Genomic DNA, 25,049 nt, shown 5'->3' on the forward strand with positions numbered 1-25,049 from the left:
GGTCCTACCGCATCACCGTTATCCTGCCAACTAGTCTCACCATCAGAGGCAGAGATGCTGAGGAGGCAAGAGGAGAGGACGCAGAGGGGAGAATGGCTGGGAGAAGCTAATTTTTCAGACCAAGGAGCTTTCCCCACACCCAGGAAAAAAAAGATGAAATTCATCTCCTTCCAACAGATTAAAAAAAAAAAAGTGAAAAAACACACTATTATAAACAACACTGAAAAAGCACTTCAGTGGTTCCAGGTGGATGCTGGAGAAGCACTGCTCATGGAATCAGGGAATATGGGATCTGGACGGAATCCGGTAAGGGTGGTGAGACATGAAGGTATGTCCTCACCCCATCTAGAAGACGGTAAGGTAGCGAGCCTAATCTTGGAGGAGAGAGGAAAAGGAAGCGGAAAGATGGAGAGTTAAAACAATAGAATCAAGGGCCCTTGGAGCTAGAAAGGGTCTGTTTTACATAAAAGGAAAAGAAAATCGACTTCGCTAAAGCCAGATAACTGGTGGCAGTGCTGAGCTCCAAGGTCATCGACCCTGTCCTCAACCTCCATGCTTCCCAAAGACGCTCTCACTTTCCAGTTCTTCTCTCCCAGGATTCCAGAAATGGGAAAGAAACCGGAAGAGGGTGTGCACTGTGCTACCCTAATAGGTCAGGAGCTCCAGGGTCCTGCAGCTCCTCCCCAGCTTGTCCAACCTGACAGTGCTGAGCTGCTATGTCCCCAAAGCTGGGGGGGCTGGCAGCACTGTTCCCCAGAGCATGACCACAGCCTGCTGTGCAAGGCCTAGGAGCCCACCTGATAGGAAGAACCACTGCTCCCTCCTTTATTGAGCTGGTTTGCTGGGAACTGCCTGACTTCTAAGCTGCTGTGACCGCGGAGGTAGTTCTAGAAAGGGAAATGTAAGATTCTCTAAGTGATCCGAGCTCAGGGCGCTTTGATGGACTGCTGGCCAGTGTGACCAGAGTGAGGGCAAAAGCAAGTCATTTCAACCACGCCCGGCCTGCCCTGATGACAGTGGGTCCAAATAAATAAAACTGAAAAAGGATGCCGACCAGATTTCTCACCCCAATTCTGAGACTTCCTGTATGGACTGGGTTTTGACGGAAGAGCCTGGTGAAGAAATCGTGGGTCTCTAAAAAGCAAACCCTGTGGATCTGGGTTGTTTATAAATCAGTTCCTAGTGCTCACACTTGGGTTCTGCTCCTGCATGTGGCTCACAAGCCCTTCTAGGCATCTCCAGCCCCAGGAATTTACTGCTGAACATAGAAGGCAGAGATCCCAACACAAAACGAAGGCCAGGACCCCAGCGTTTGGGCCTCCCATGTGCAACAGCCACTCTGCTGGTGTACTTTATTGAAATTCCAAATTCTACCCCAAACAAGAGTGGCTGGGACAAGAAATTCAGGTACAATGATAATCTGGGCTTTTGTGGTCTTGGCCAACCCAAGGTGGGGCCAAATAAAGACAATATTCTGGGGTACAGGAAGAAGACAGTAGACACTTTCAACTCTTTTCCCTAATCCTTTATAATACCTTGTTTAAAACATGCTTTAGAATGTATCAATAGATTAGTATGGTAATATGGGTATACTTTATGAGTATTTTAACATATATAGGGGAAGGGTAACCTATATTCAAAACAAAATATATTTTCTCAAAGGGTGTGTGGCCAAAAAAGTCAGAGGCTATTGGGCATCACGGCTTTATGAGATCTGGCTCCTTCATCTGCCAGTGGTTTTGCGACCATGCTGAAAGACACCAGACTCCTGTCCTTGGCTTGGTGCCAACTCCTCCCACCCATCAGTCCAACACCTAGGACATAGAAGCCCCTGGGCTTCTGAACACCCCACTTACACAGTAGAAAGTGAGGTGACCAGTGGAACCACTTGCAAACCACAAAATTCTGGCTGTGCTCATCATTCTTGGGGAAAATATATTTCTTAACCATGAAAAAATAATTTCTAAAGGATAAAATCATGTGATGTTGGTTTGGTAAGAAAAAATGGTTACAACACAGAAAAGGAAGAGAAAGTCCTTTGGAAAATAAAACAGTGTAGTGCATACATCAAAAGTTAGCAGTAATAACTTAAAAAGAGAATGATCACTACATTCCTAGCTCTTTGAAGGTAAAAAATCCAGCTGTACTACAGTGAGAATATGAAAGCAAGGGTGAATGCCACACTCAATTGACTTAACTAGAGTATGTTAACAGTCTCATCGAGTATACGTCCTAAAGATGGTTTCTCCCTCCCTCTCCCTATATGCCTTAAAAGCCACAGAACACCTGGCATTTTTAATAGAAGATAACCCATAGGAAGTCTCTCATTAACCCACACAGTGGAATTACATCCTATTATTATAATAAAGAAATGCTTATCAGCTAATTATTCTATTTGGATGCCTTCCTGTGTGGACCATGCCTGTTTTACATAGAAAGAAACTGTGACCCAGGGCTCCATGACTCACGCAGGAGTTACAGAAGAAGAGAGGGACAACCTCACAGAGACATCAAATGCACGCGCACACACACATGCACACAAGTACACACATGCACACATGTGCACACACATGGACACACAGTGACACAACACAAGCATACTCCCATGTGCAGTGGAGCTGGACAGCTGGGAGAGCACAGACAAAGGAGGGCCTGTACTCCCAGGGGTGATACTTGTCCAACCCAGTAAGAAACACAAATATATAAACTCTTCGTTGCCATCAAAGCAAAAATTTCATGAACCAACTTCCAATTTCTAGTCCAGCATGTAAGAAGCTCCAACCTAACAAGGGAAAAGCTCAATTAGCTGAAAAACCAACAATTCTCCTTAGATCCCTCGAAGAAGCGAGGTCACAGGGCAAACTGCTACTCCAAAACCTGGAGAGACCAACAGGTGACCATGGTAAATCACAGCTTACCGAGTAGCAACCTCTGTGGGAACTGGAGCCTGGAAGAGGAAACCTGAGCTGAGATGGGTGAACCGCTGGGGACTCACTGTGGACAAGCCTGGGAGGTAGAAACTCCAGGGGGGCCAGTCATAGGGGGCCCCACACTTTTGTGGGTTTTCTCTCCAGGAGCCTAACCAGGTTTCTCACAGTGGAGACAGATCTCCGCCTGCTTCCAGCAGAGAGGGAGAAAAGGAATCATTTTGAAACAGACCAGACATTCTGTTCTTAATGAGGCCTGCCTTCAAGAGCACCTATTCTACTAGTATCTAATGCACTGGGCTTTATCAGGGTCTACCCAACCTGGAGGAAGGTAGTGCCCAGTTACAGCCTGCCCTAGCCTGCCACATGAAGGAAGGGAAATACCCATCCAGTTGATTCTGGCCATCCTGGCCCACCTAAGTGGAAGAAACACTGAGACGCTCTGGTGAAGACCACAGGCTAGGAGTACAGGCTCGCTGAAAGGCTAATACCCATATAACTACAGAATGCTTCCTCTGTCCCCACACTTTACCACCACATCACTAAAGGTCTATTCACTAGAGTTCCTTTTGCCCAGTACATCATATCTGGTTTTCAAGAAAAAATTACAAGGCATACTAAAGGTAAAAAAAAGAACAGTTTCAAGAGATAAAGCGGCATCAAAAACAGACTCAGATATGGCAGGGATGTTGGAATTACCATGCCAGGAATTTAAAATTATGATTAATATGTTAATAAGAGCCCTAATGGAAAAAGTAGACAACATGGAAGAACAAATGAATAATATAAGCAGATACATGAAAATTCTAAGAAAGACTCATAAAGAAATGCTAGAGATCAAAAACAATTCAAAGGAAACGAAGGGTGCCTCCGATGGACTCATACCAGACTGGACACAGCTGAAGAAAGAATCTCTGAACTTGAAGACACAAAAACAGAAATGGCCAAACTGAAAAGCAAAGATTAAAAAAAAGATGGAAAAAAACAGAACAGAATACAAAAGGTGCAGCACATGTGTAGTGGGAATACAAGAAGGAGAAGAAGAAGAGAAAGGAATAAAAGAAACATCTGAAGTGACAATGACTGAGGTTACCTCAAACTAATGTCAGACACCAAAACACAGATCCAAAAAGCTCAGAGAACACCAAGCAGGATAAAGAGCCAAAAAAACTATATCTAGGCATAGCAAATTCAGATTGCTGAAAATTAATGATAAAGAAAAGATTTTGAAACAAGATAGAAGGAAAAAACAGCTTTAGGAAAACAAATATAAGAATCACATCCAACTTCTCCTCAGAAACCATGCAAGCCAGGAAGAGTGCAATGAAATACTGAAAGGGCTGAGAGAAAAATCGCCAACCTAGAATTCTTTACCTTGTGAAATTCATCTTCAAAAGTGAAGGAGAAATAAAGACTTTCTCAGACAACTATAACTGAAGGGATCTGTCACCAGCAGACCTGCCTTGAAGAAATGTTAAAGAAGCCCTGCCGAGATAAGGAAAGTGACATGGGTGAGAAACACAGGTCTCCATAAAGGAAAGAAAAGCAGAGAAGGGACAGGTGAAGAAGGTAAAGTAACAACTTTAATTTTCTTATTCTTAATTGATCTAACAGATATCATTTCGTTCAAAATAATAATAGCAAGATGTATTTGATTATGTATGGATTATATATATTATGTGTATGTTTTGTTATAAGATACTTGTGCTGTGAAGCATGATAGTATTATTTGAAGTTAGATATTTGGATTGGTTCTAAATGTACATTGGTAACTCTAGAGCAACCACTTAAAAAAGTAAAAAAAGAGAAAAATGAAATTATATAAAATATTCAATTAAAACTACAAAAGGCAGAAAAAGAGAAGACAAAAATAAGAACAGAGAACAAGCACAAGGAATAGAAGAGTAACAAATACGGTAGATATTAATACAACTATATTAATAAATCATTTTAAATGTCAATGGTCTAAATACACCAATGAAAAGACAGCTATTGCCAAAGCAGATAAAAAAAAACAAGACCCAACTGACTACATGTTGCCTATAAGAAATCCACTTTAAATGTAAAGACACACATGGATTAAAAGTAAAGGGATAGAGAAAGAGATACCATTATAATACCAATCAAAAGACAACAGAGCAGACTTCACACCAAGGAAAGGTATCAGGGAGAAGCAACAACAATACATAATGATAAAGGGGTCAATTCTCCAAGACAACATAATGCTCCTTATTGGCTATGTGCCTAACAACAGACCATCAAAATACGTGAGACAAAAAGTGACAGAACTGCAAGAAAAAACATGAAGCCACTATTATAGTCTGCACTCCGACTACAATGAAAGTAAAACTAAATAACAGAAAGACAGCTGGAAAATTCCAAAATATTTAGAGAGTAAACAACGTACTTCAAAATAATACATGGGTCAAAGAACAAATCTCAAAGAAATTAGAAAATATTTTGAACTAAATGAAAATACAACTTATCAACATGTTTGTAATGCAGTGAAAGCAGTGTTTAGAGAAAAACTTACAGAATTGCGAATGAGAAAAGACGACAGACCTAAAATCAATCATCTAAGCTTCCACCTCAGGAAAATAGAAAAAGAAGAGCAGGTTAAATTCAAAGTAAGCAGAAAGAAAGAAATAATAAAAATTAGAGCAGATATCTAACAAATAGAAAAAAAGGAAATCAATACAAAAAAAAGAGGTGGTTCTTTGAAGATCAATAAAAATCAATAAGCCTCTAGCTAGGCTAAGAGAAAGAGAGAGAAGACACATTACAATTATCAGAAATGAAAGGACAACATTACTACAGATTTGGACATTAAAAGGAGAATAAAGGAACACCACGAACATCTCTTTGCCTGCAAATTTGATCACCTAGATGAGTGGACCAATTTCTTGACAGACACCATCTGCCAAAACTCAGACAAGAATAAATAGACTATTTTAACAGGCCTATATCTATTAAAGAAATTGGATCAATAATTATTAACCTTCCAAACAGAAAGCACCAGGCCCAGATGGGTTCATTGGTAAATTCTACCAAACATTTAAGGGAGAAATTATACTAATTTTCTACAATCTCTTCCAGAAGACAGAAGTAGAGAGAATACTTCCTAACACATCCTTGGAGGTCAGCATTAACCTGTTAACAAAACAAGACAAAGACATTCTAAGAAAAGAAAACTATAAACCAACACCTCTTACAAATATAGATGCAAAAATCCTCAACCAAATATTGGCAAATTGAATCCAACGATGTATAAGAAGAACTATACACCATGACCAAGTAGGTATTCCAGGTATGCAAGGCTGGGTCGACATATGAAAATCAATTAATGTGATCCATCACATTAAGAGACTAAAGAAGAAAAATCATACAATCATATTAATAGACGCAGAAAAAACATTTTAAATCCAATGCCCCTTCATGATAAAAACTCTCAGCAAACTAAGAATAGAGGGTAAATTTCTGCAACTTAACAAAGAACATCTACAAGAAACCTACAGTTAACATCATACTTAATGGTGAAAACGTCGGTTTCATCAGGAACAAGGAAAGGCAGACCCTCTCTCTCCAATCCTTTTCATCATCGTACTAGAAGTCCTAGCAAATGCAGTAAGATAAGAAAAGAAAAGGTGTATTATTGATTGGGAAGGAAGAAGTAAAACTGTCTTTGTCCACGGATGACATGAATGTCAATGTAGAAAATCTGAAAGAATCAACAAAAAAACTCCTGGAACTAATAAGTAATTATAACAAGGTTGCAGAATACAAAGTTAATATACAAAAGTCAACTGCTTTCCTATATATGAACAATGAACAAGTGGATTTTGAAATTAAAAACAATGTTATTTCCATTAGCACCCTGAACATGAAATACTTTGGTATAAATCTAACAAAATAGGGACAAAATTTACATGAATAAAACTATAAAACTGATGAAAACATTAAAAAGGAACTAAATGGAGAGATATTCCATGTTCACAGGTAGGAAGACTCAATATTGTCAAGAGGGCAGCTTATATCAACTTGATGTCTAGATTCAACACAATTTAAATCAAAATCCCAGCAAGTGATTTTGTGGATATCAAAAAACTGACTCTGAGGCGTACATAGAAAGGCAAAACACCCGGAATAGCCAACACAATATTGAAGGGGAAGAACAAAGTTGGAGGACTGACTCTATCCAACATTAAGACTTAATATAAAGCTCAAGTAATCAAGACAGTATGATATTGGGGCAAGAACAGACCAATAGATCTATGGAAGAGGATAGAGGGCCCAGAAACAGACCCACATAAATATAGTCAACTGCTCTTTGACAAAGAAGCCAAGGCAACACAATGGAGCAAAGACATTCTTTTTAACAACTAGTGCTGAAAGAACTGAACAGCCACATGTAAAAACGAATAAAAAAACAAAAGAAACCCCTAGACACAGACCTTACACTCTTCTAAAAATTAACTCAAAATGGATCACAGTCCTAAACATGAAACACATAACTGTAATACTCCTAGAAGATAACAGAAAAAAATCTAGGTAACCTTGGGTTTGGGGATGACTTTTTAGATACAACATCAAAGACATGATCCACAAAAAAATTGATAAAGCCAAATTTCATTACAATTAAAATTTTCTGCTCTGGAAAGACACTATCAAGAGAATGAGATAATAAGTCAGCTGACAGAAAATATTTGCAAACAACATATCTCATTAAGGACCATTACCCAAAATATACAAACAACTCTTAAAACTCAACAATAAGTGAACAATCCAATTGAAAAATGGGCCAAAGACCTGAACAGAGACCTCATCAAAGAAGATAAACAGATGGCAAATAAACATGTGAAAAGATGCCCCACATCATTTGTCATCAGGGCAACGCAAATTAAAATGAGAAACCACTTCAACCTATTAGAATGGCCAAAATCAAAACCACCAACTCCAAATGCTGATGAGGACGTGGAGCAACAGGAACGCTCATTGCTGTTGGGGATGCACAGCGGTGCAGACACTGTGGATAGTTTGGCGGTTTCTTGCAAAAATAAACATATTCCAGACAAATAAATAAATAAACATGTTCATACCATATGATCCAGCAGTTTCACTCCTTGTATTTACCCAAATGAACTGAAAACTGTATCCACACAAAAACCTGCACACTGATATTTACAGCAGCTTTATTCATAATCACCCAAATCTGGGAGCAACCAAGATGCCTTCCAGTAGGTGATGGATAAACAAACTGTGGTCCATCCAGACAGTGGAATATTATTCATCGCTAAAAGGAACAAGCTATCAAGCCATGAAAAGGTAGAGGGGTCTTAATGCACATTATCAGTGAAAGAAGCCAATCTGACAAGGCCACACACTGTGATTCCCACTACATGACATTCTGGAAAAGGCAAAACCATGAGACAGTAAAAGGAACGGTGGTTGTGGGGGAGGAAGGGGTGACCAGGCAGAGCACAGTGGATTTTAGGGCAGTGAAACTATTCTGTGTGACACTCTAATGGTGGACACATGTCACTGAATGCACAGCACCAAGAGTGGCCCTAATGCAAATGAGGGACTCTGAGTGATGATGATAATGTGTCCATGTAGGTTCGTCGATGGTGACTAATGTCTCCTCTGGTGGAGACACTGACAGTTGGGGAGGCTGTGCCTGTGTTGGACAGGAGGCATATAGAAATTTCTATAGTTTCTGCTCAATTTTGCTGTGAACCTAAAACTGCTCTAAAAAATAAAGTCTGCTAAAAATTTTGTGAACCAATACATACCATCCTATATTTCCTATTTCATTCTATTTTTTCTTTTAACAAATTTTGGTGACCACCCCACTAACTGGCCCAAAGGAAGTCAGCAAAACATTGCTCTAGGAGTGTCCCCAGAGGCCCCATGAAATGCATTCCCTACCCCACAGGCGACACGCTCCAAACACCACATTCAGCTCATTCAGTTAGTGGACAGAAGGGCTTCCCGATCGCCAGCCACCAGCCCGAGGCTGACTGGCCCTGTGGGCTGTTCAGTACCTGGAGGAAGGGTCTCCATGCTTTGTGCTTTCTCATCCCCGTTGCTGTGGTGAAGGTCTTTCTTTTTAATTGGGTCAATGTCACTCCAGTCCTCCTAGGGGAACAAAGACACCAGATGAGTCGATTGGTTCTTCAAGCACACCTTCACTCATCAGTTCAATCAACACTGGGTCCTATGATGCCAGTGACCCCGGGAGGCAGGGATGAGTGACGGAGAATTCCCATCTTGGGGACCCGCATCCCAGAACTCTTAGGTGGTAAGAGAAGCCTGGGGAGCAAAGGGTGGGGTGCCTGTTCTGAGTGAGGAGGGTCTGCATGCCTCTCTTCATTTATATTTGTATCGCATATCGACAGGAAAGAGATGCTCTGCAAACTGCCAGGGCTTTGGGGGATCTGTGCAAGTGGGGAAGGCAGGCAGGGAAAGTGGATTAAATAAAAGAATTTAATAGTGCTTAAATTAAAGCCACTAAAATCAGAGCAGCTCTCCAGACATCTTAGATGGTTTCAAGATGCCCTAAGACCAGATTTGTTTAATTCCACCAAACACCAGTGGAGGGAGGGGACAGGACCCTCCGAGTGTTCCATAGGGCTTACTCTAATAGGACTGCCAGTGGCATGGAGCTGCGAATTAAGGGCTTAATGTGAAGCCAAAATAAGATAGAAGCTCTGGCAGAATTTATTCAACTCATCTGCACAATTTACTCCATCAATATTAAATCAAACTAAATAACAACTCCATGACCAGAGAGCTAAATATATTTTTCAACCACTTGGAATCTGATTCCTGTAAATAAAATAAGAAAGGTTTCTATACATAACCCAAATCAGAAATACCCCCTTGGCTAGTCATTTACCCACACAGACTTCTGAGAGCCAAGCGTTTTCAACTGGCCCTTTCTCTGCACAGATGCTACCAGGACAGGGACAGCCTTCAGCCCTCCCTCAAGGCAGACCCCACTGGATCTGTCTGTGTGGGATGGTCAACCAGCATTCCTCCAGATGGACAAGGACAGTGGTAAGCTGACCACTGGACACTTGACTCTTTACAATGGAAAGTGAAAGTTGCAAGAATGGTAACCTTCAGGGCTGGGCCACATCACACATTTCCCCCCACAGGTAACTTGCTCTGCTAACAATCTGCATTTTTACCCCAAACCTACAGTAATTAAAGAAAAATTGTTCCTAAGCCTCCTCCCTCTGGAGGCCAGCTTTTCTTGAGTTGCTTCTGCAGGGAAGTGATACAGCCGGGCTTCCCTTCAGGGCCACGTGAAGTGATGGGAGGGGGCACCCCAGGAGGATGACCCCACTGCAGACCAGGGCTGGCGACAGGAACCACCCTGCACCTGTCTGGTTCCAGCCCCACCCCTGTCACAAGGCCTTTCTCAGGCCTTCAAGTACCCCAAGTGCTGTGACTTTTGAAGATCCTATCCCACATGGTAACAACTGTATTAAAATACATTGGTGTCCCAATTAAAATTTTTTGCAAGACATTTATAATTTGGCTTTTGAGATTATTTGGTTATAAATAAACTTTCAATTTACTATCGGCAATGATTTGTGCGGTAATCTCGGCAAATGTGTGAGAGAGCATTGAGCCTACGAGCTGCCTTTCCGCCATTAGGAAATAACCTGTGGGTACTAAATCCAGCAAGTACAGCAGTTACCAGAGTCACACTGTGAGGCTTTTAATTAAGCATTATTAATCTTCATTTTGTAGCTTGCTTGAGCATTTTGTGCCTAATAATTTTTCCCCTCGGCACTTGGCCTGCTACATACATTGGCTAATGGATCTAACCATTTAACCTTGTACTTGAATAAATGCAAAAGCGAACATTGCTGGTGCGGCCCATGACCTTAGTCTTCTTTTCTACATGTAAGGATCAAGGCATTATCGCAGTGCTCACCACATAAACACCTGCACCAACGTTTTCTCAGAAAATACATGTTCTTTCTTCACACACACAAGACAGACTAGTCAACGTGTAGTCTTACCCTCCCTCCCCCACAAACAACCACATCACCCCAAAGCTATAGTCACAGACGAGGACATGCTGTCTCACCAGGACATGGCACAGTCACAAGCCAGGAAGTAATGCTAAGTGCCACTTGTGAAGACCTACTACACATCAGGCATTGCACGAGACATTGTCTTCCCTGGAACAGGCCCAGTGTTTTATAATTACTGACTCACAGTGAGGACATAAAAGACAAGGGGGTGAGCGACTTGGCCAGGTCACACATAGTAGGAGGTTTGAGTTGGCCCCTATGAACCAGGATGGGGAGCCAGCCCGGGCAGGTGTAGGCCAAGCCACAGAAGCAGGATTCCCTCAATGCCATGAACGCCCAGCAACAGGATGCCATACTGGGAGGTCCTCCACAGAGGGCTGCGTTGGTCAGGACTCCCCGTCAAAACCTGCAAATGCCCACGTTCACCTCGTGCTCCTAGAGCAAAATGAGGATGAAGAGGAGGGACAGGGAAAAAAGCGGGGGCCACCTCTTTGACACTCACTCACTGCCTCACTCACACAGCATTGCCAGGGCCACCCCTCTACCTCCCCCCGGCCCCAGGACACTGCACACACTTCACAGATGAGGCACAGGATGTAAGCAACAGGAAACAGGTAATGAGGCTGGATTGGAACCCCAGGAAATCGGTCCTGGGGTCCCAGTCTCGGTCATTCTATTCACTGCCTTCTGCTCACTGAGCTCCCCCTCCAGCCACCCGACAGCTGAGATTAAACAACGCATCAACCTCCATCTTGAAACATGTCTGGTCACTACACATTCCTGCTAATCCACTAGGGCTGAGACAGTGCCCGGGTGAAACCCACCACTGGTCTACAGCTCACCCATCCAGACCTCTGTCATTGTCCCCTCCCTTCTGTCACCCATAGCCTTTGCTGGATGTTAACAAAGTCCCCAGAGACACGGTGGAGACCAGGCAGCTTCGCCTTGGTTCGGTGTACACACCCGGGCACTGACAAGCACAGTGCCACACGCCCTACATGGGCGGAGGGCAGGACGCCAGCAGGAGTGTTGGGAAATCTGTGCACAAGAAGTGACACCTTGGCAGAGATCTGAGGGAGCCACAAAGCGGCCTGGCATGGCAACATGATGGTGGTGGGGGAGATGAGGGTTCCAGATGGAGGGAAAAATGAACAGCAGAAAATGGAAGCCATGGGAATGGCAAGATATTCTAAGGCTTGAGATTTGTGTTCTAGAAACATCACTTTGGCTGTGATACAGGGAGCAGATCGGAAGAGGACAAAGGAGGGGCCAGGAGGCCATCATGGCAATGCAGCCAGGGGAGGAGGTGATGCAGGTCCAAGTCCTAGAGGTGCAGAGAGGACACCCGCACAGCTGTGAGGGGGGATTGGACGAGGACAGTGAGGAAGAAGGAAGGGACCAGGGATGGCGGGTTTCTGAGCTGAACACCCCATAACCCACAGACAAATCCCACAGAGCGCTGTCTGGTGGGGAAGGGAGTGGCACTAGGAGATTAGGACGCGTCTGTTTGGGAAATGTTGAGGTTACTGTGAGGGGCCAAGAGGAGGTGCTGGGAAGACAGGTAGAGACGCACATCTGGAGTCCTGGAAAGGCATGCAGCAGCGAAAACTACTGTGAACGTGAGCGAGACCTCCAGGGAGCGTGTGAGCAGGATAAGAACAGGGCCTAGGGGCATGCAACGTCAACATTTAGGGGACAAACAGGACACAGGACACAACGGGAGGAGCCCTGGCCAGGAGCCAGAGCCCTGGGTTCTAGCCATGGCTTTGCCAATGACCATGGGGGTCTGAGTACATCACCTATGTTCCGTAACACTGGATGCTGGGCTAAGGTCCCTGCTTGCTCTCGCCTTCCTGTGTAGCGGATACACTCAGTTAGTACTTTATTATAATGTCTGCCTGTTTCACAAACATTCAGGTCCTCTGAGGGCAGGAGGGTTTTGACACATTTCTTTTGTGTCTCCATAGCACCATGTGAGGTGGCTGCTCAATAATAGATGCAGTTGAAAAACCCCTCGTCCTCCTTACTCAGACTGGCATTCCCAGCTTCACCCGTTCCGTGGTGGAAGCTTTTTACTCCAGCCCCCGCACATCTGCAGACATCATGAGACTTTATACCAGTGGCGGCTCCCTTTAAAAATGGAAATGAACTGAGTGCCAATGCCTGGAGAAGGCTCTGTGCCCAGCACCCACTGGCATCCAGGGCGTGTTTTTCCCCTTTAGATCAAATGGCGCAGTGATGCACAGGCCCTTTTTAATGACAAGTATAATCTGCTGAAATTTGAGGAGTAATGATGGGGTTTGATGCTGGGTGGAAAGTTGCAGAGTATTCGAAGCCGGTGATCAGTCTGGTAAGCACGCTGTCATTTCCCAGGATGCTTTGCTTCTCCTGCCCTCAAAGGAGGGATGCTGGCACTGAGCACATAATGACGGCCCCACAGAAGCCTGCGCTGCAGGAAAACGCAGACCAGGCAAGCTCGATGTTCTGACCGAAAATGGAGCTCTGCTGGGAGATTTAACCAGAGGTCTAGGACTCTGCCAGGCAAATCAGGGAGGGGGCAGCTGCCCTCTCAGCTGTACCATCTAAACCACGGTGTGGGACATCTGCACGCAGCCTCGGGAAAGACGCAGAGAGCCCCACCCAGGGCACAGACGCCTCTCCCTGGTTAACAGGCATTTCGGCAGATTAGTCCTGTCCTTCTGCCTACGAATTTCCAAAGCAGTCTGATATTTGACTCTGGTTAGTTTTCAATCTAAAACCTCAAGCCATGACCCTGCCCACACTGTTCTTACACCAGAAGCAGTCTATTACCTGAGGCACAAATGGAATGAAGTCAGGCCAGGAGAGAGGTCAGGTAGAAATAAATGAGTGAATCATGTCTATTTATCCACCACAATCAGACAGTACAGCAGCCAAGTTCATCTTATTTCAAAGTAGATAAAAGCAATGACTTTTAATAAAATGACATTTTCAGAAACAATAAATCCAATTGGTTGGTTTATTGGATAGTTATGAAAATTAATTAAGTGTAAATATATGTCTAACTATTAAAAGAATGCTCCCCATTATATTCCCAGTATGATCTGTCTCTGTTTCAAAATAAGAATAAATAAAAGTGGGCTTGGCTTTTGCCAGAGACAAAGTGCCAGTCACTGTTGGTGGAGCGGCTGTGCTAAGAAGGAAAGGGGGCAGAGAATGGTGGGAGAAAGGCCATGTGGGGGGACAAGGGGGACAGCTGGAAGAGCAGCCCCTGAAGCTGGTAGGTTGCCATCGACTTCAGGGCACTATTTAGTCCAACCCAGCATTTCCCAGATGAGGACACTCCGAAGGGCTGAGGGACTCAGTGTGTTATCAACTGCTGCAAAACAAATTCCCTCAAAACTGAGTAGCTTAAACAGTAAACACTCTCCTATCACACAGCTTCTGAGGGTCAGGAATCTGGACGGTTCTGGCTCAGGGGCACGCGTGAGCCTGCAGGAAAGATGTCAGCCAGGGCTGCCACCATCGCAAGGTTTGACTGGGGTGGAGAGGCGGCCACCAAAACTGTTCACTCACATGGCTGTTGGCTGGAGGCCCCCGTTTCTCACCACAAACTCGTCCACAGGGCTGCTTGAGCGCCCACACGACATGCAGCTGGCCTCCCCCATAGTAAGTGATCTGAGGGAGAGGAAACAAAAGGGAGGGCGAGAGGGAGACAGACAGACAGAGGGACAAAGAACTACGCCAAGCCCCTTCTATGACCTAGTCCTGGAACTCATACACTGTCACACCATCACATTTTACTCATTAGAAGCAGTCACATTGGAGGGGAAGGGAATTCAACCCCACATTTTGTGAGGAGGACTGTCAAAGAATTGGTCGGCATATTCTAAAACCACTACATTTATCAATGCCATAAGACTTAACAGTGGCAGAGATGAGCCAAGAATATTCCAAAGGTAGGCAGAACACGGTTGTACCCAGACAGCTATTCAGTGGGGGCTGTGAGTCCAAGAGTTGAGTCACCAAAGAGGCGAGTCTGTGCTGTAAAATGTCCTTTTGTCTCGCACTGACCTCTTACTCAGTCCAATACAAAGAGGATTACCATCTACGGTAAGAGGTTTGAGTTATGAAACACTGACCAAAATAAACATGCTTACACACATAAACCTAGATAAGAAAGAATAAATGTATATTGCTAAATCATCAAAGACCACCTTCATAAAATTTAAATGGCTAAGGTTATATTTGTTAACAAAGATAAAAATATCACTGTGGAAAAAAAAAGAAAATAGGTTGTTTTCAATACCCCTTACTGAAATACATTTTGTCACTGTTAAATTATTTTGGCTAACTATACCATATGCTAAGAGGCAAGACTAAGTTACCAGAAATACCATCTCAATGACTGCTTAGTTCCTTTCTCATCAATTGCCTACTTTCCACTATTATCTAATGACTATTCAGGAATTACCACCATGACAAACCATCCGTACAGCAACATTCAAGTTCAGAGGGGAAAAAAAAAAGGCAGGTTGCCAGATCCGTTAAAAAGATGTGATTTAGCCAGCCGAGTGACTCAGTTGGTTAAGAGGTCACTCAAGAGTGCGAGCTCTGAGCAACAGGGTCACCGGTTCCATTCATGGCCCGAGCTGAGCTGTGGCCGAGCTGCCAACAGGTGGCAGGATGGCTCAACTATAAAAAATTTAAAAAAAAAAGTGATTTATATTTTCACAGCCCATTTCTTAAGAGCACACTGCCAAGCTAAAACACAAAACAAAATTGTCTTCCGAAAGCAAATTTTTAAGAGTAGACTTGGTTTCCTGCTAAACACCAAGACCTCACATAATCCAGCATCCTCGCTATAAAGTGATGCAGAGAGGAACCGCAAGGACTGTTCATTGTTTCTAATTCTTGGGGGGGAGGGGGGGCAACCAGTGTGGTACAGGGGAAAATCCTTAGGTCTTCCTAGAAGAGGACGAAACCTGCTGAGATATTGTGTCAGTATCCAAACTTCCACTTTCTAAATAGGGTGTGTGTGATCTATTAACAAATTGACAAACTTAATTTTAACTTACTAAGAAAATGCCAGAATGCTGAGGGGAGGCCCTCGTAAGTGGGCTAGTGGTCAGGTCACTCTAAACCACAGCAAAACTTCCCTTAAAACCAGAGCCTGCACTCTGCAACATCAGCAGCCATGCAGTTAAGACTGGTTTCTGCTTCCACAGAAGACTTGCCACTCAAAGCTGTAACTTGGTTTAAGAGGAAGAATGTTATCTTTCTCCCTAGTGGCCATTTTACTAGGAAGGGGACACAACATACCTTAGAGACCAGAACCATGCTGGGCTCAGTCATTCCAACATTTCTGAACACGCGTTTCGTGCAGAAGCAGCAGTAAGAACCTGCCCCCTGCACCCCTCCCGCAGTTGCATCACTAGGAAGAGCTGATCCTACAAGCTGGAGGAGTGGGAAATGTCTAGGTGAGCTTCCAACAGCAACTCCGACAGGCTCCAAAACCTTTACTCTGATAAGACTCAAAATATAGGAAGGGTTCAAGAATCGGGACCTGGGTAGAGCCTGAGTGAGGGACAAGACAGAAAGGCCAAGGCTCCTGGTTTTCTCCAAGGCCTGGTCCTGCTCAGCCAACTGCATCAGAGCCTCTGGGGCTGGGCCCAGCCTGGGGGTTTTCCCAGTAGCTCTTGGCAGCTCTTAAGTACAGTCAGGGTTTAGGGCCGCTGGCTTCATGGATGTACTTCAAGCTTCACATACATCATTCCAACTTACTCATGAAACTCAGTGTTACTAAAATGGCAGGGGAGCAAATTTCTATGGTGGGTTCAAAGTCACAGACCGCTTCATACATAACCACTTGCTCACAAATGCTAAAGGCTTCATTTATTTCACTGTGTTCCCACAGAGAAAGGCAGACTGGCGAGCAATCCCACAAGGCCCTTGGAATTTGGGGGCTGTAACCACCACCTACTCTGGAGTCAACGATGACATCGTTATTACTCCTGTCGCTTAACTTTTCTAACAAGCATCACCCTGCACACTCACTCCACATGTGGCCAGTCAACTGCCTTCATTCAGTCAAAATCTTCCCGTTAAAACCCTGTGGTCACATACAGGTACAATGTCCGACAGTAACCCAGGCTGCTCAACCCAGAGACCCTAGACACCAAAACCCAACTAGGAAAGGCTTAGAAATGTATTACATGGCAAATCAGCCCTGGTCTATCTTCATCACCTTGGACAACTCGGGCTGCCTCCCTGGGCCTCGGTTTCTCTATGTAACGTGGAAATTTAAAAACACCTTTATCCTATCCACTGAAGTGATGTTAACTGACAGGGCTCCACCGACCTGTAAGGCAATATACAAGTTAGATATTAAGTCCATCGTTGAGAACATTAAACGTGCCTTCCTCCAGTTTGAGGGTCCAGCCTTCACCCCTCTTTTAGTTAAACTACTCAGCCTCCTAAACTTCCTCCTTCCCTCCCAGAATCGGCTCATTCACTGATGTGTTCAAATGAATGCATATGTTACCCTGTGGTCTTCCTTCTCAAAACCCATAACCCCAGTCTCACCATGAGAAAACATCAGACAAACCCCAGATGAGGGATACTCTACAAAATCCCTGACCAGGACTCCTCAAAACTGTCAAGGTCATCAAAAACAAGGAAGTCTGAGAATCGGTCACGTCTAGAGGAGCCTAAAAACCATGGCAACTAAATGCGATGTGGTATTTGGATAGGCTGTTGGAAGAGAAAAAGAACATTAGGTAAAACTCAGGAAATCTGAATAAAGCAGGGACCTCAGCTAATAATAACGTATCAATACTGGTTCTTCGATCACACTAACGTAAAATGTTAATAACAGGGAAATTGGGTGCAGGGTACATGGGAACTCTGCTCTGTGCCATTTCTCCTATAAACCTAAAACTGCTACAAAATATAAAGTTTTTAAGAGATTAAAATGTGTGCTCAGATCTTATTCACATAAAATAATAATTACATAAAACACTCCTGGACCAACATCTATCAGCTGTATACTCCTAGGGTGTCGATTTTAAATGGCCACTTTATGCCCTCTTCACGCCCTCTCCCTTCAGTGGACTAAGGTGTGGCTCTCTTGATAAACATTGATTTTAAAGCCACGTTTGCAATGAGACACAGGCCCAGGAGCAATCTACTGCATGCCACAATCTTCTTTTCAAGAACAATCCATCCATCCTAAACTCCTCAGTCACAGATGCCCCAGCAGTAGGTGACCCAGAGCAGCACATGGCAGGCTGTCAACAGGCAGTGCTTCCTCATCGCTGGTTCTAAATGAGGTTAGAAGCCAGACAGCTCTCAGGCGGCAAACATTCCCGAAGGCAAGAGCCCGGGATGACAGAACCACGGCCACAGGTGCACGGAGCACCTGCCACTTTGAGGAGCCACTTTTGGTCTCATTCTTTAGTGCCAGCTCTGATCCCATCTTTCTTCCTGTAAACCGAATGGTCTCTGCTCTGGGGGTCGCGGACAAAACCCCTTACCTGCAGCTCCCCTTCTCAGAAGGGGTTCTGTGGTAGTGGAAGCAGGTTCCCTCGCTTTAAAAAAATGATGAATTTCAGCAAACTCGACTAGAAAATGTTCTTTTACAAAAAAAAAATGATGTATTTCAAAAAATTCTTTCTCCTTGACTTATGTAAAAATCAATTGTATTTTAAAATTAAATCCTAATTCCTGGTAGATAAGGGAAAAACCGGCAGGAGAGGGCGTGAGCTGGCAGCAGAGCAGCCCGCAGGGGACAGGTGGCATCCCCATCATCCCTGAGATCCTTCGTGCTGGCGGCACCCTGACTTCAGCGTCACACCAGCACAGACAGGTTCACCTGGTCTCATGGAGCCAGGCCGCAAGGCGAGCCTGGTTGCGTCTCACCCCGTGTTCGCTGATTAAATCCCTCCCCCAGCTCCTACAGGGAGTATAACTTTGGTTCCGGCCTTCCTCAGTTCCGGCTATGGAAAGTGGTGGAGAGTCTCCAGGAGAAGTGAATCCTGGAATGCTATATACTAAGAGCCCCAGGAGGCCTGGGGTTAGAAACTAAAGAGAAACGTGTAACTAAGTTTCCCCCCTTATCTAACGGCAAGCCATCAGAGACAGAAATTTCTGGTTGGAATCCTGGCCCCGCACCGGTGCGCTCACCACTCGGGACTGTCCACCAAGGGGATACAGAGTTCTCCCCTTACAGTAAACTACCCATGCTCCTCAGAGGAAAGACTCGCTTCAAGTACAAGTTAGATTTCAATTCTCTTCTCTTGGGGGACAGTTAAAATCAGACCTTGTGTCGAAAAAAGGGAAGAAGCAGGGAATTGAAAGGAGAGGATGAGGCTTTCCGACAGCTGCCCTGGGAGGCAAGGGCAAGCAAAGCCCAGCAATCGCCACAGCCAAGGCCAAGGCCAAGGCTATACAACCTGAAGGCTGAGGACGGTGTTTGAAAAATATATGGTAATTCATGTCATGGTTAGTAGGTAAGGCAATGGTGGCCCACATGGGATTTTTGGAAAACGAGTGAATGTGGCTCATTTAGAAACACAACATGTGAGGCATGCCTCGAAAGATGCCTGTCATCTGCAACCGAGGACAATAAACTCATGAGAATTTCAGTGAGATGGTGGGGGACATTTTCTGAATGTTCTAACATGAGCAACAGTATATGGGAACAGCACACCATTTATTTTATTAATTTAAAATTTCCATGTTCTCATTAACATTCTCTTCATTTAGGGTGACTATCACCCAAGATTTCTAGAAGGGTTGTCCTAAATCTATTTTTCTCATAAGGTCTTTATTTTGTTAACTAAAAATTCTTCTTTCACAAAGGATCTGTGCAATCAGAACACTGTCATACATCATTAGCCCGTTTTGCAGAGAAGTAAACACCTGGGAAGGTGGCTAATGCAGGACCAGCAGAGCCCAGACTCCACTTCAATCTGTTCCCAAACACTATTTTCTTCCACAGCTCCAAGCTCTTTTCTTAGGTTATTTATTCGTAGGTCAGATCACAGAAGCCGAGTCGAGTGTTCACATCCAGCCCCTCATGTGAGTGACATGGAGCAGGACTCTGCACAGAGACCTGCACCCAAAAGCAGGGAAAGCCCAGCTCCCAACATCTGCTGGCATGTTCCGGGGTGTTGGTTGCCACAGGAGCCTCCTTCCCTTTGTGTCCTGTCCTGTGACAGGACTGATGGCCCCAGTCAGGGACAAACTGATTGATCTGACACACTTACACATCCATTCTCTGCCTTCAGCAGCTGGGACGTTTTCTACACTATTCCATATACAACATGGCTGCAGATGTCCCACTATCTTATTTAAAAGCAAAAGGATAGAGTGTAAATTAGTTCAACCCAACTGGGAAGCAATTTGGCTCCACATATCAAGAACTAGAAAGACACTTATAACCTTTAAGCTGAGAAATCTCATGTCTATGAATTTATCCTAATGAACTAACCCAAAGTGAGGTACAAATTTTATGCATGAATGTTGCAGCATTGTTTATAAGTAAAAAAAAGGAACAAAGTATTTACCAATAAGAGGTTGGTTAAATTATGTTGCAGTCCCTCCAAAGAATATTGTGCAACCATTAAGAATTATAATTATATAGATCACACCACCATATGCAAAACTCTGTGTTAAATGAAAAAGCAGGAGACAAAATTTTATGTATACAGTGAAATAACTATATAAAAAATATGTATCCATATGCATTAGCTTGGAATGAAATGCACTCAAATAAAAATGGTGGTGTTAAGAGTAGAGAATGATGAGGGGTGTCTTTACTTCTCAAAATGTCATGTTTTTAAATTACCTTCATGAATAATAAATTTTAACATAGACATGTTTAGGTTGGAACTTTAAACCTATGCAGTATTTCATGTCATTAAGCATCACGGCCGTTGGCCCATCTCTAGCCTGAGGCAATTCAAAGTGGCAGGGGATCCACAGCGGCCCAGGAGCTATTTCTAGAAACACATGTGAGCCTGGCCTCTGCTTTTAAGGCGTGAGGTCAAGGCACTATTCCAGAACCCAGGAAGGTCTCCCACCCCCCAGGAATTGGAGAAAGGGCCGGAGAGTTCCCTGCTGTGCTGGGCTGGGTTTGGCACTGCCGGGTTCTGCTCCGACAGGCCTGTTGAGGGGCCCATCTTTTCTGTGCCCATCCTTTTCCTTACTGGGGGTTTTCCCCCCAAGAAACTGGTCAACAGAAGACTAAATTGATTTTGCATGCTTACAGCGGCTGCTGGCACTGAACTTTTAACCTAAGGGTAGGCTGAGTTCACAGACAACTATGTGCACAAAGAGAGAAATCAAACAAAGCACACTCTTACACCAGGCTGCCCATCTCTGGCTCGACTGCCCCTGTTCCTCCAACAGAGAACGTGGGAGGATGGAAGTAACAGTGACAGTAATGCCACCTCCACAGAGATGCCATTGACTGAGAAGTGCTATGCGCTAGGAGCTGTGGAGCAGCTGTGTGTATGCGATTTCAGCCATTTTTTACAGCATCTCTGAGGTGTAGCACTAATGTCCCCATTTAAAGGACGAGAAAATTAAGACCAAAAAGACAGAATCAAGAGCATGTAACCAAATAGACAGCATGTCTAGTGTCACCCCGGCTCTGACGGGCCCAGAGTCCATGCTCTGTCCACATGCAAGGCCAGTTCTGGGATAGACTGACTGACCCAGTGCCCGCCTGGGGACTCAGAATAACTAAGTCCAGCGCATCTGAGTAATGCGCCTGGCCCACAGCTGATTAAGCAGTAGCTGGGACTGCCAGTTAAAATGTATCCTTCCTCTTATCTTCTCTTAGTCAACCTCAGTAGATTATAATCTTACACTAGTATTTGCTTTCAAAGGTTGCTTTTCCTGCCCACACCCTTTATCTCATTGAGTCACAATGGGAAAGTGGGGAGAGGGTGATTTGCTGGGAGGAACTCAGACTTTGCAGGCAGTTTCGAGTTCCTTCTGTGGGGTTCACAGCAACAGGAACCATGGTGCAGCTGCAAGACTTACTATAAATGATGACATGTATGATGGTGATGCTGGGGGGATCTGACACACAGTAGGCTCGCAATAAAACATGAGCCCGTCCCACACAGCAGCCTTAGAAGTTATAAGGCATCCATTTTACAGCAGAAAAAACTCAGGTACACACACACACACACACACACAAATTACCTGAGTTACTAGTCACAAGTCTTCTTTCCACTGCAGACCCAAGAGAACGGTAATGAGAACATGGAAATTTCTGGATTCCAGGACTCACTACCAAAATGTGCCAACTCCACAGAGTTTGTTCCAAGTGGTGCTTGCGTCTCAGCTCAACTGCACATTAAGGCCTGAGATTTTAACAATCTCTTTTGACAGTTGTTTCTTTTTATTGCCAAGTTCCAAAGAGCATGTTTACCTATCTGTTCATTTCTCTCTTTAAGCCAAAGATTCATGTGTCTACTGGCTCTGAAGCTAGACAGGACTAGATTCAAGTCCAGGTTTCAAAACTTTAAAACGTATCATCTCTCTGATTCTCAGTCACATTGTCCAGGGTGCTGCACTGTGTGAGGATGAGAGGAAGTGTATGCGGAATGCTTGGGATGCAGTTCGCGTTCAGATACGGGAGCCTCATCGTAACACCGGGAGGACGTGACAATCCAGATTAACCACCACAGGCGGGAGCTCATTGGACAGTTAGTCGGCCTTACATGGTTGTGAAAAACAGCAAAGTTCACTTGAGTCAAATCAAGCAGAACACACAAACTCACTTTCATTCATGTGTACACACGATTATGCAACAGTACCATAATTCCAAATCTCACCAGTAAAACCAAGGGACGGGTGCTAGGATTTTTTTTTTTTTTTAAGAAATTCTGCTAGTGAGTCTTAACAAAGGCTTATATCCTACATTCTTCCAAAAGGGATTAGGTAGCTTGAATGAAACACAAAAGAAATGTGACATCAAGATAGAGGAAATGAGCAAACAAAAATGCTGTGGTTGACTTGAATTTTAAGTCAGCTTCCCAGAGACAGAAGTGAAATGAGTAATAGGAGGAAGAATTAGATGGAACGAGACTCAGCCTTGTGCCAGGCGGCAGGAATGCAAGCAATCTGTCAAAGGCCAGATGGGGCGTGAGCAAGTCGGGGTCTCAGTTCAGATCAGGCTCTGAAGGGTCTGCTTCAGCTGACCGCATTCTTTTCACCCAGATGAAGTACCTTCAAAGGGACTGAATTTCTGGTGAAAATCCTAAAATTTGTCATGAAAGTAATGGACTTGAAGTCATGGATTGCAGTGGTTTAAAAATGGCCACACGTCTTTGCAGAGCCTCCCACAGGGAGCTGGAGTGGAAGGCCCTGCCCCTTGGCTTGGCCATGTGACTTACTCTGGCCAATCAGATGTCAGCAACCGTGAGGTAAGGAGGGGCTTGTGTAGTCTCCTTCCCCTCCTGGAACACTGCCCTGAGGCCACCATGCTGTAAGAAAGCTGGCCTAGGATAATGGCGCTTAAGAGGCCACTTGGAGAGCTGAGGCACCCCAGATGATGGCCAATAATACTGCAGGTCATGTGAGTGAGGCCATCTTGGACCAGCCAGCCAACTCTGCTGTCACTTGACTGCAGAGACACACGTGAGCCCCGGGGGGGCTAACACAGGAATTAGCCAGCCAGCCCACAGAGTTGTGAGAAGTCATAAATCACTCCTGTTTCAGGCCTCCCTGTCCAAGGCGGTTTGCTGGGCAGCAAGCGATCACTGAGACAGGGCTCAGAAGGAAGCCGTATAGGAAGTCCTCAGCAGCAGCTGCTGACATAAAAACCGTGGCGGTATGACATGAAAGGGTGCTGCAGTCAAAGGCTTCTGCGTGGAGTAAAGCCAGCACCATCTACACAGCCTGGGCCAAGAGCCCCCATGTGAATATTATATTCCCTTTGGTAAACAGAAAAAAAGGGTCTGGGAGAGCCTGCGCATTCATCAGCTGGGCTAGAAGGGCTTCTGAGCTTCAGAAGCCATCTCTGATATAACCAACATGGTCATTTAAAAAAAAACCTTTTGTATATTTACTGTATGCCAGGTCTTTTGCCAGAAGGCAGAGATACAGAGATAATTAATTGTATGTGGTCAGGCCCTGCCTGCAAGAGTATGAGACTGGTGAGTACAAGGAGTGCAGTGTGATCATAGGTCCTCTCTGCCCTCCCTAAGCCTGAGGCCCTTGTCTACAGGATGGGGACAGTGGTTAATCGTCACCATAGAGGATTTCTGCAGGCTCCTGGAAGAGAGTCTGACACATACTACATGTTCAATAACAGTATTGTTATCAATACTAAAATCTTGATACTGATAGTACCATTTTGCTACGATAAGGAAGATGGGCTGGAGAAGTAGTCCCTGGGAGGAAGTGAGGAGGGGTTATTAGGAGATGACAGTGGTCGTCCTGGAGAGGAGAGATGAAGGTCTGACTAGTGGAGACTTAGGGCCCTGGCCCAGGAGCCAGGAGGAAACACGGGGATGGGGCGGCTCCTGGGCTGAGAACACACCCTGTGGGGCTGTGACTCCCTCCCCCGCTCCGCACCCCAGCCCGGCCCCAACCCTCCAAAACTCTTGGCAGTCATTCTGGGTCAAAAGGCAGGAATGGAGGGCATGTCGGCCAACTCCTCCAGAGCCCAGAGCTAACTGGCAAACAGGGCTGGGCGGGGCCTGGAAAGCTGCCACTTTCCCAGGATTCCGGTGTCCCAGCGGCATGTTAGTCGCAAATTACCCTGGGGAAAAGGGATTAAGGAAGAGGAGGGCCACTGCAGACAGGACCGGCCACCTGTGGTGGGGTAGATGCCACGTGTCCTGGAGCTGACCAGGTTCACCTGGCCCTGCTCCACGTGAGACTTCCAACTCATATCTTCACTATGGCTCGCTGGTATGCCTGCACGGTCAGAACCGAGATGGCCCCGGGCCATCGGCTCCCGAGGTCACAGCATGGAGCCAAGGTCCCCACAGGCTCTGTGTGTGTGGCCCTCGTCTGGCCTGGCAGCATGGAGCCAGGGTCCCCATGACTCTGTGTGTGGCCCTCGTGCTGG

The 25,049-nt window shown here is 44.9% G+C and overlaps 1 protein-coding gene across 1 annotated transcript in view; it reads right to left on the reverse strand.

The window, feature by feature from the left end:
* Positions 1 to 25,049, reverse strand: part of GALNT2 (polypeptide N-acetylgalactosaminyltransferase 2) — a 197,305-nt gene that overhangs the window by 88,154 nt on the left and 84,102 nt on the right. The window contains exon 2 of the mRNA XM_019632150.1: positions 8,969 to 9,062. Coding sequence (XP_019487695.1) covers positions 8,969 to 9,062 — 94 coding nt within the window. The remainder of the gene's footprint in view (positions 1 to 8,968; positions 9,063 to 25,049) is intronic.

Source organism: Hipposideros armiger, unplaced genomic scaffold, assembly GCF_001890085.2.
Source record: "Hipposideros armiger isolate ML-2016 unplaced genomic scaffold, ASM189008v1 scaffold_1085, whole genome shotgun sequence".
Lineage (NCBI taxonomy): Eukaryota > Metazoa > Chordata > Mammalia > Chiroptera > Hipposideridae > Hipposideros > Hipposideros armiger.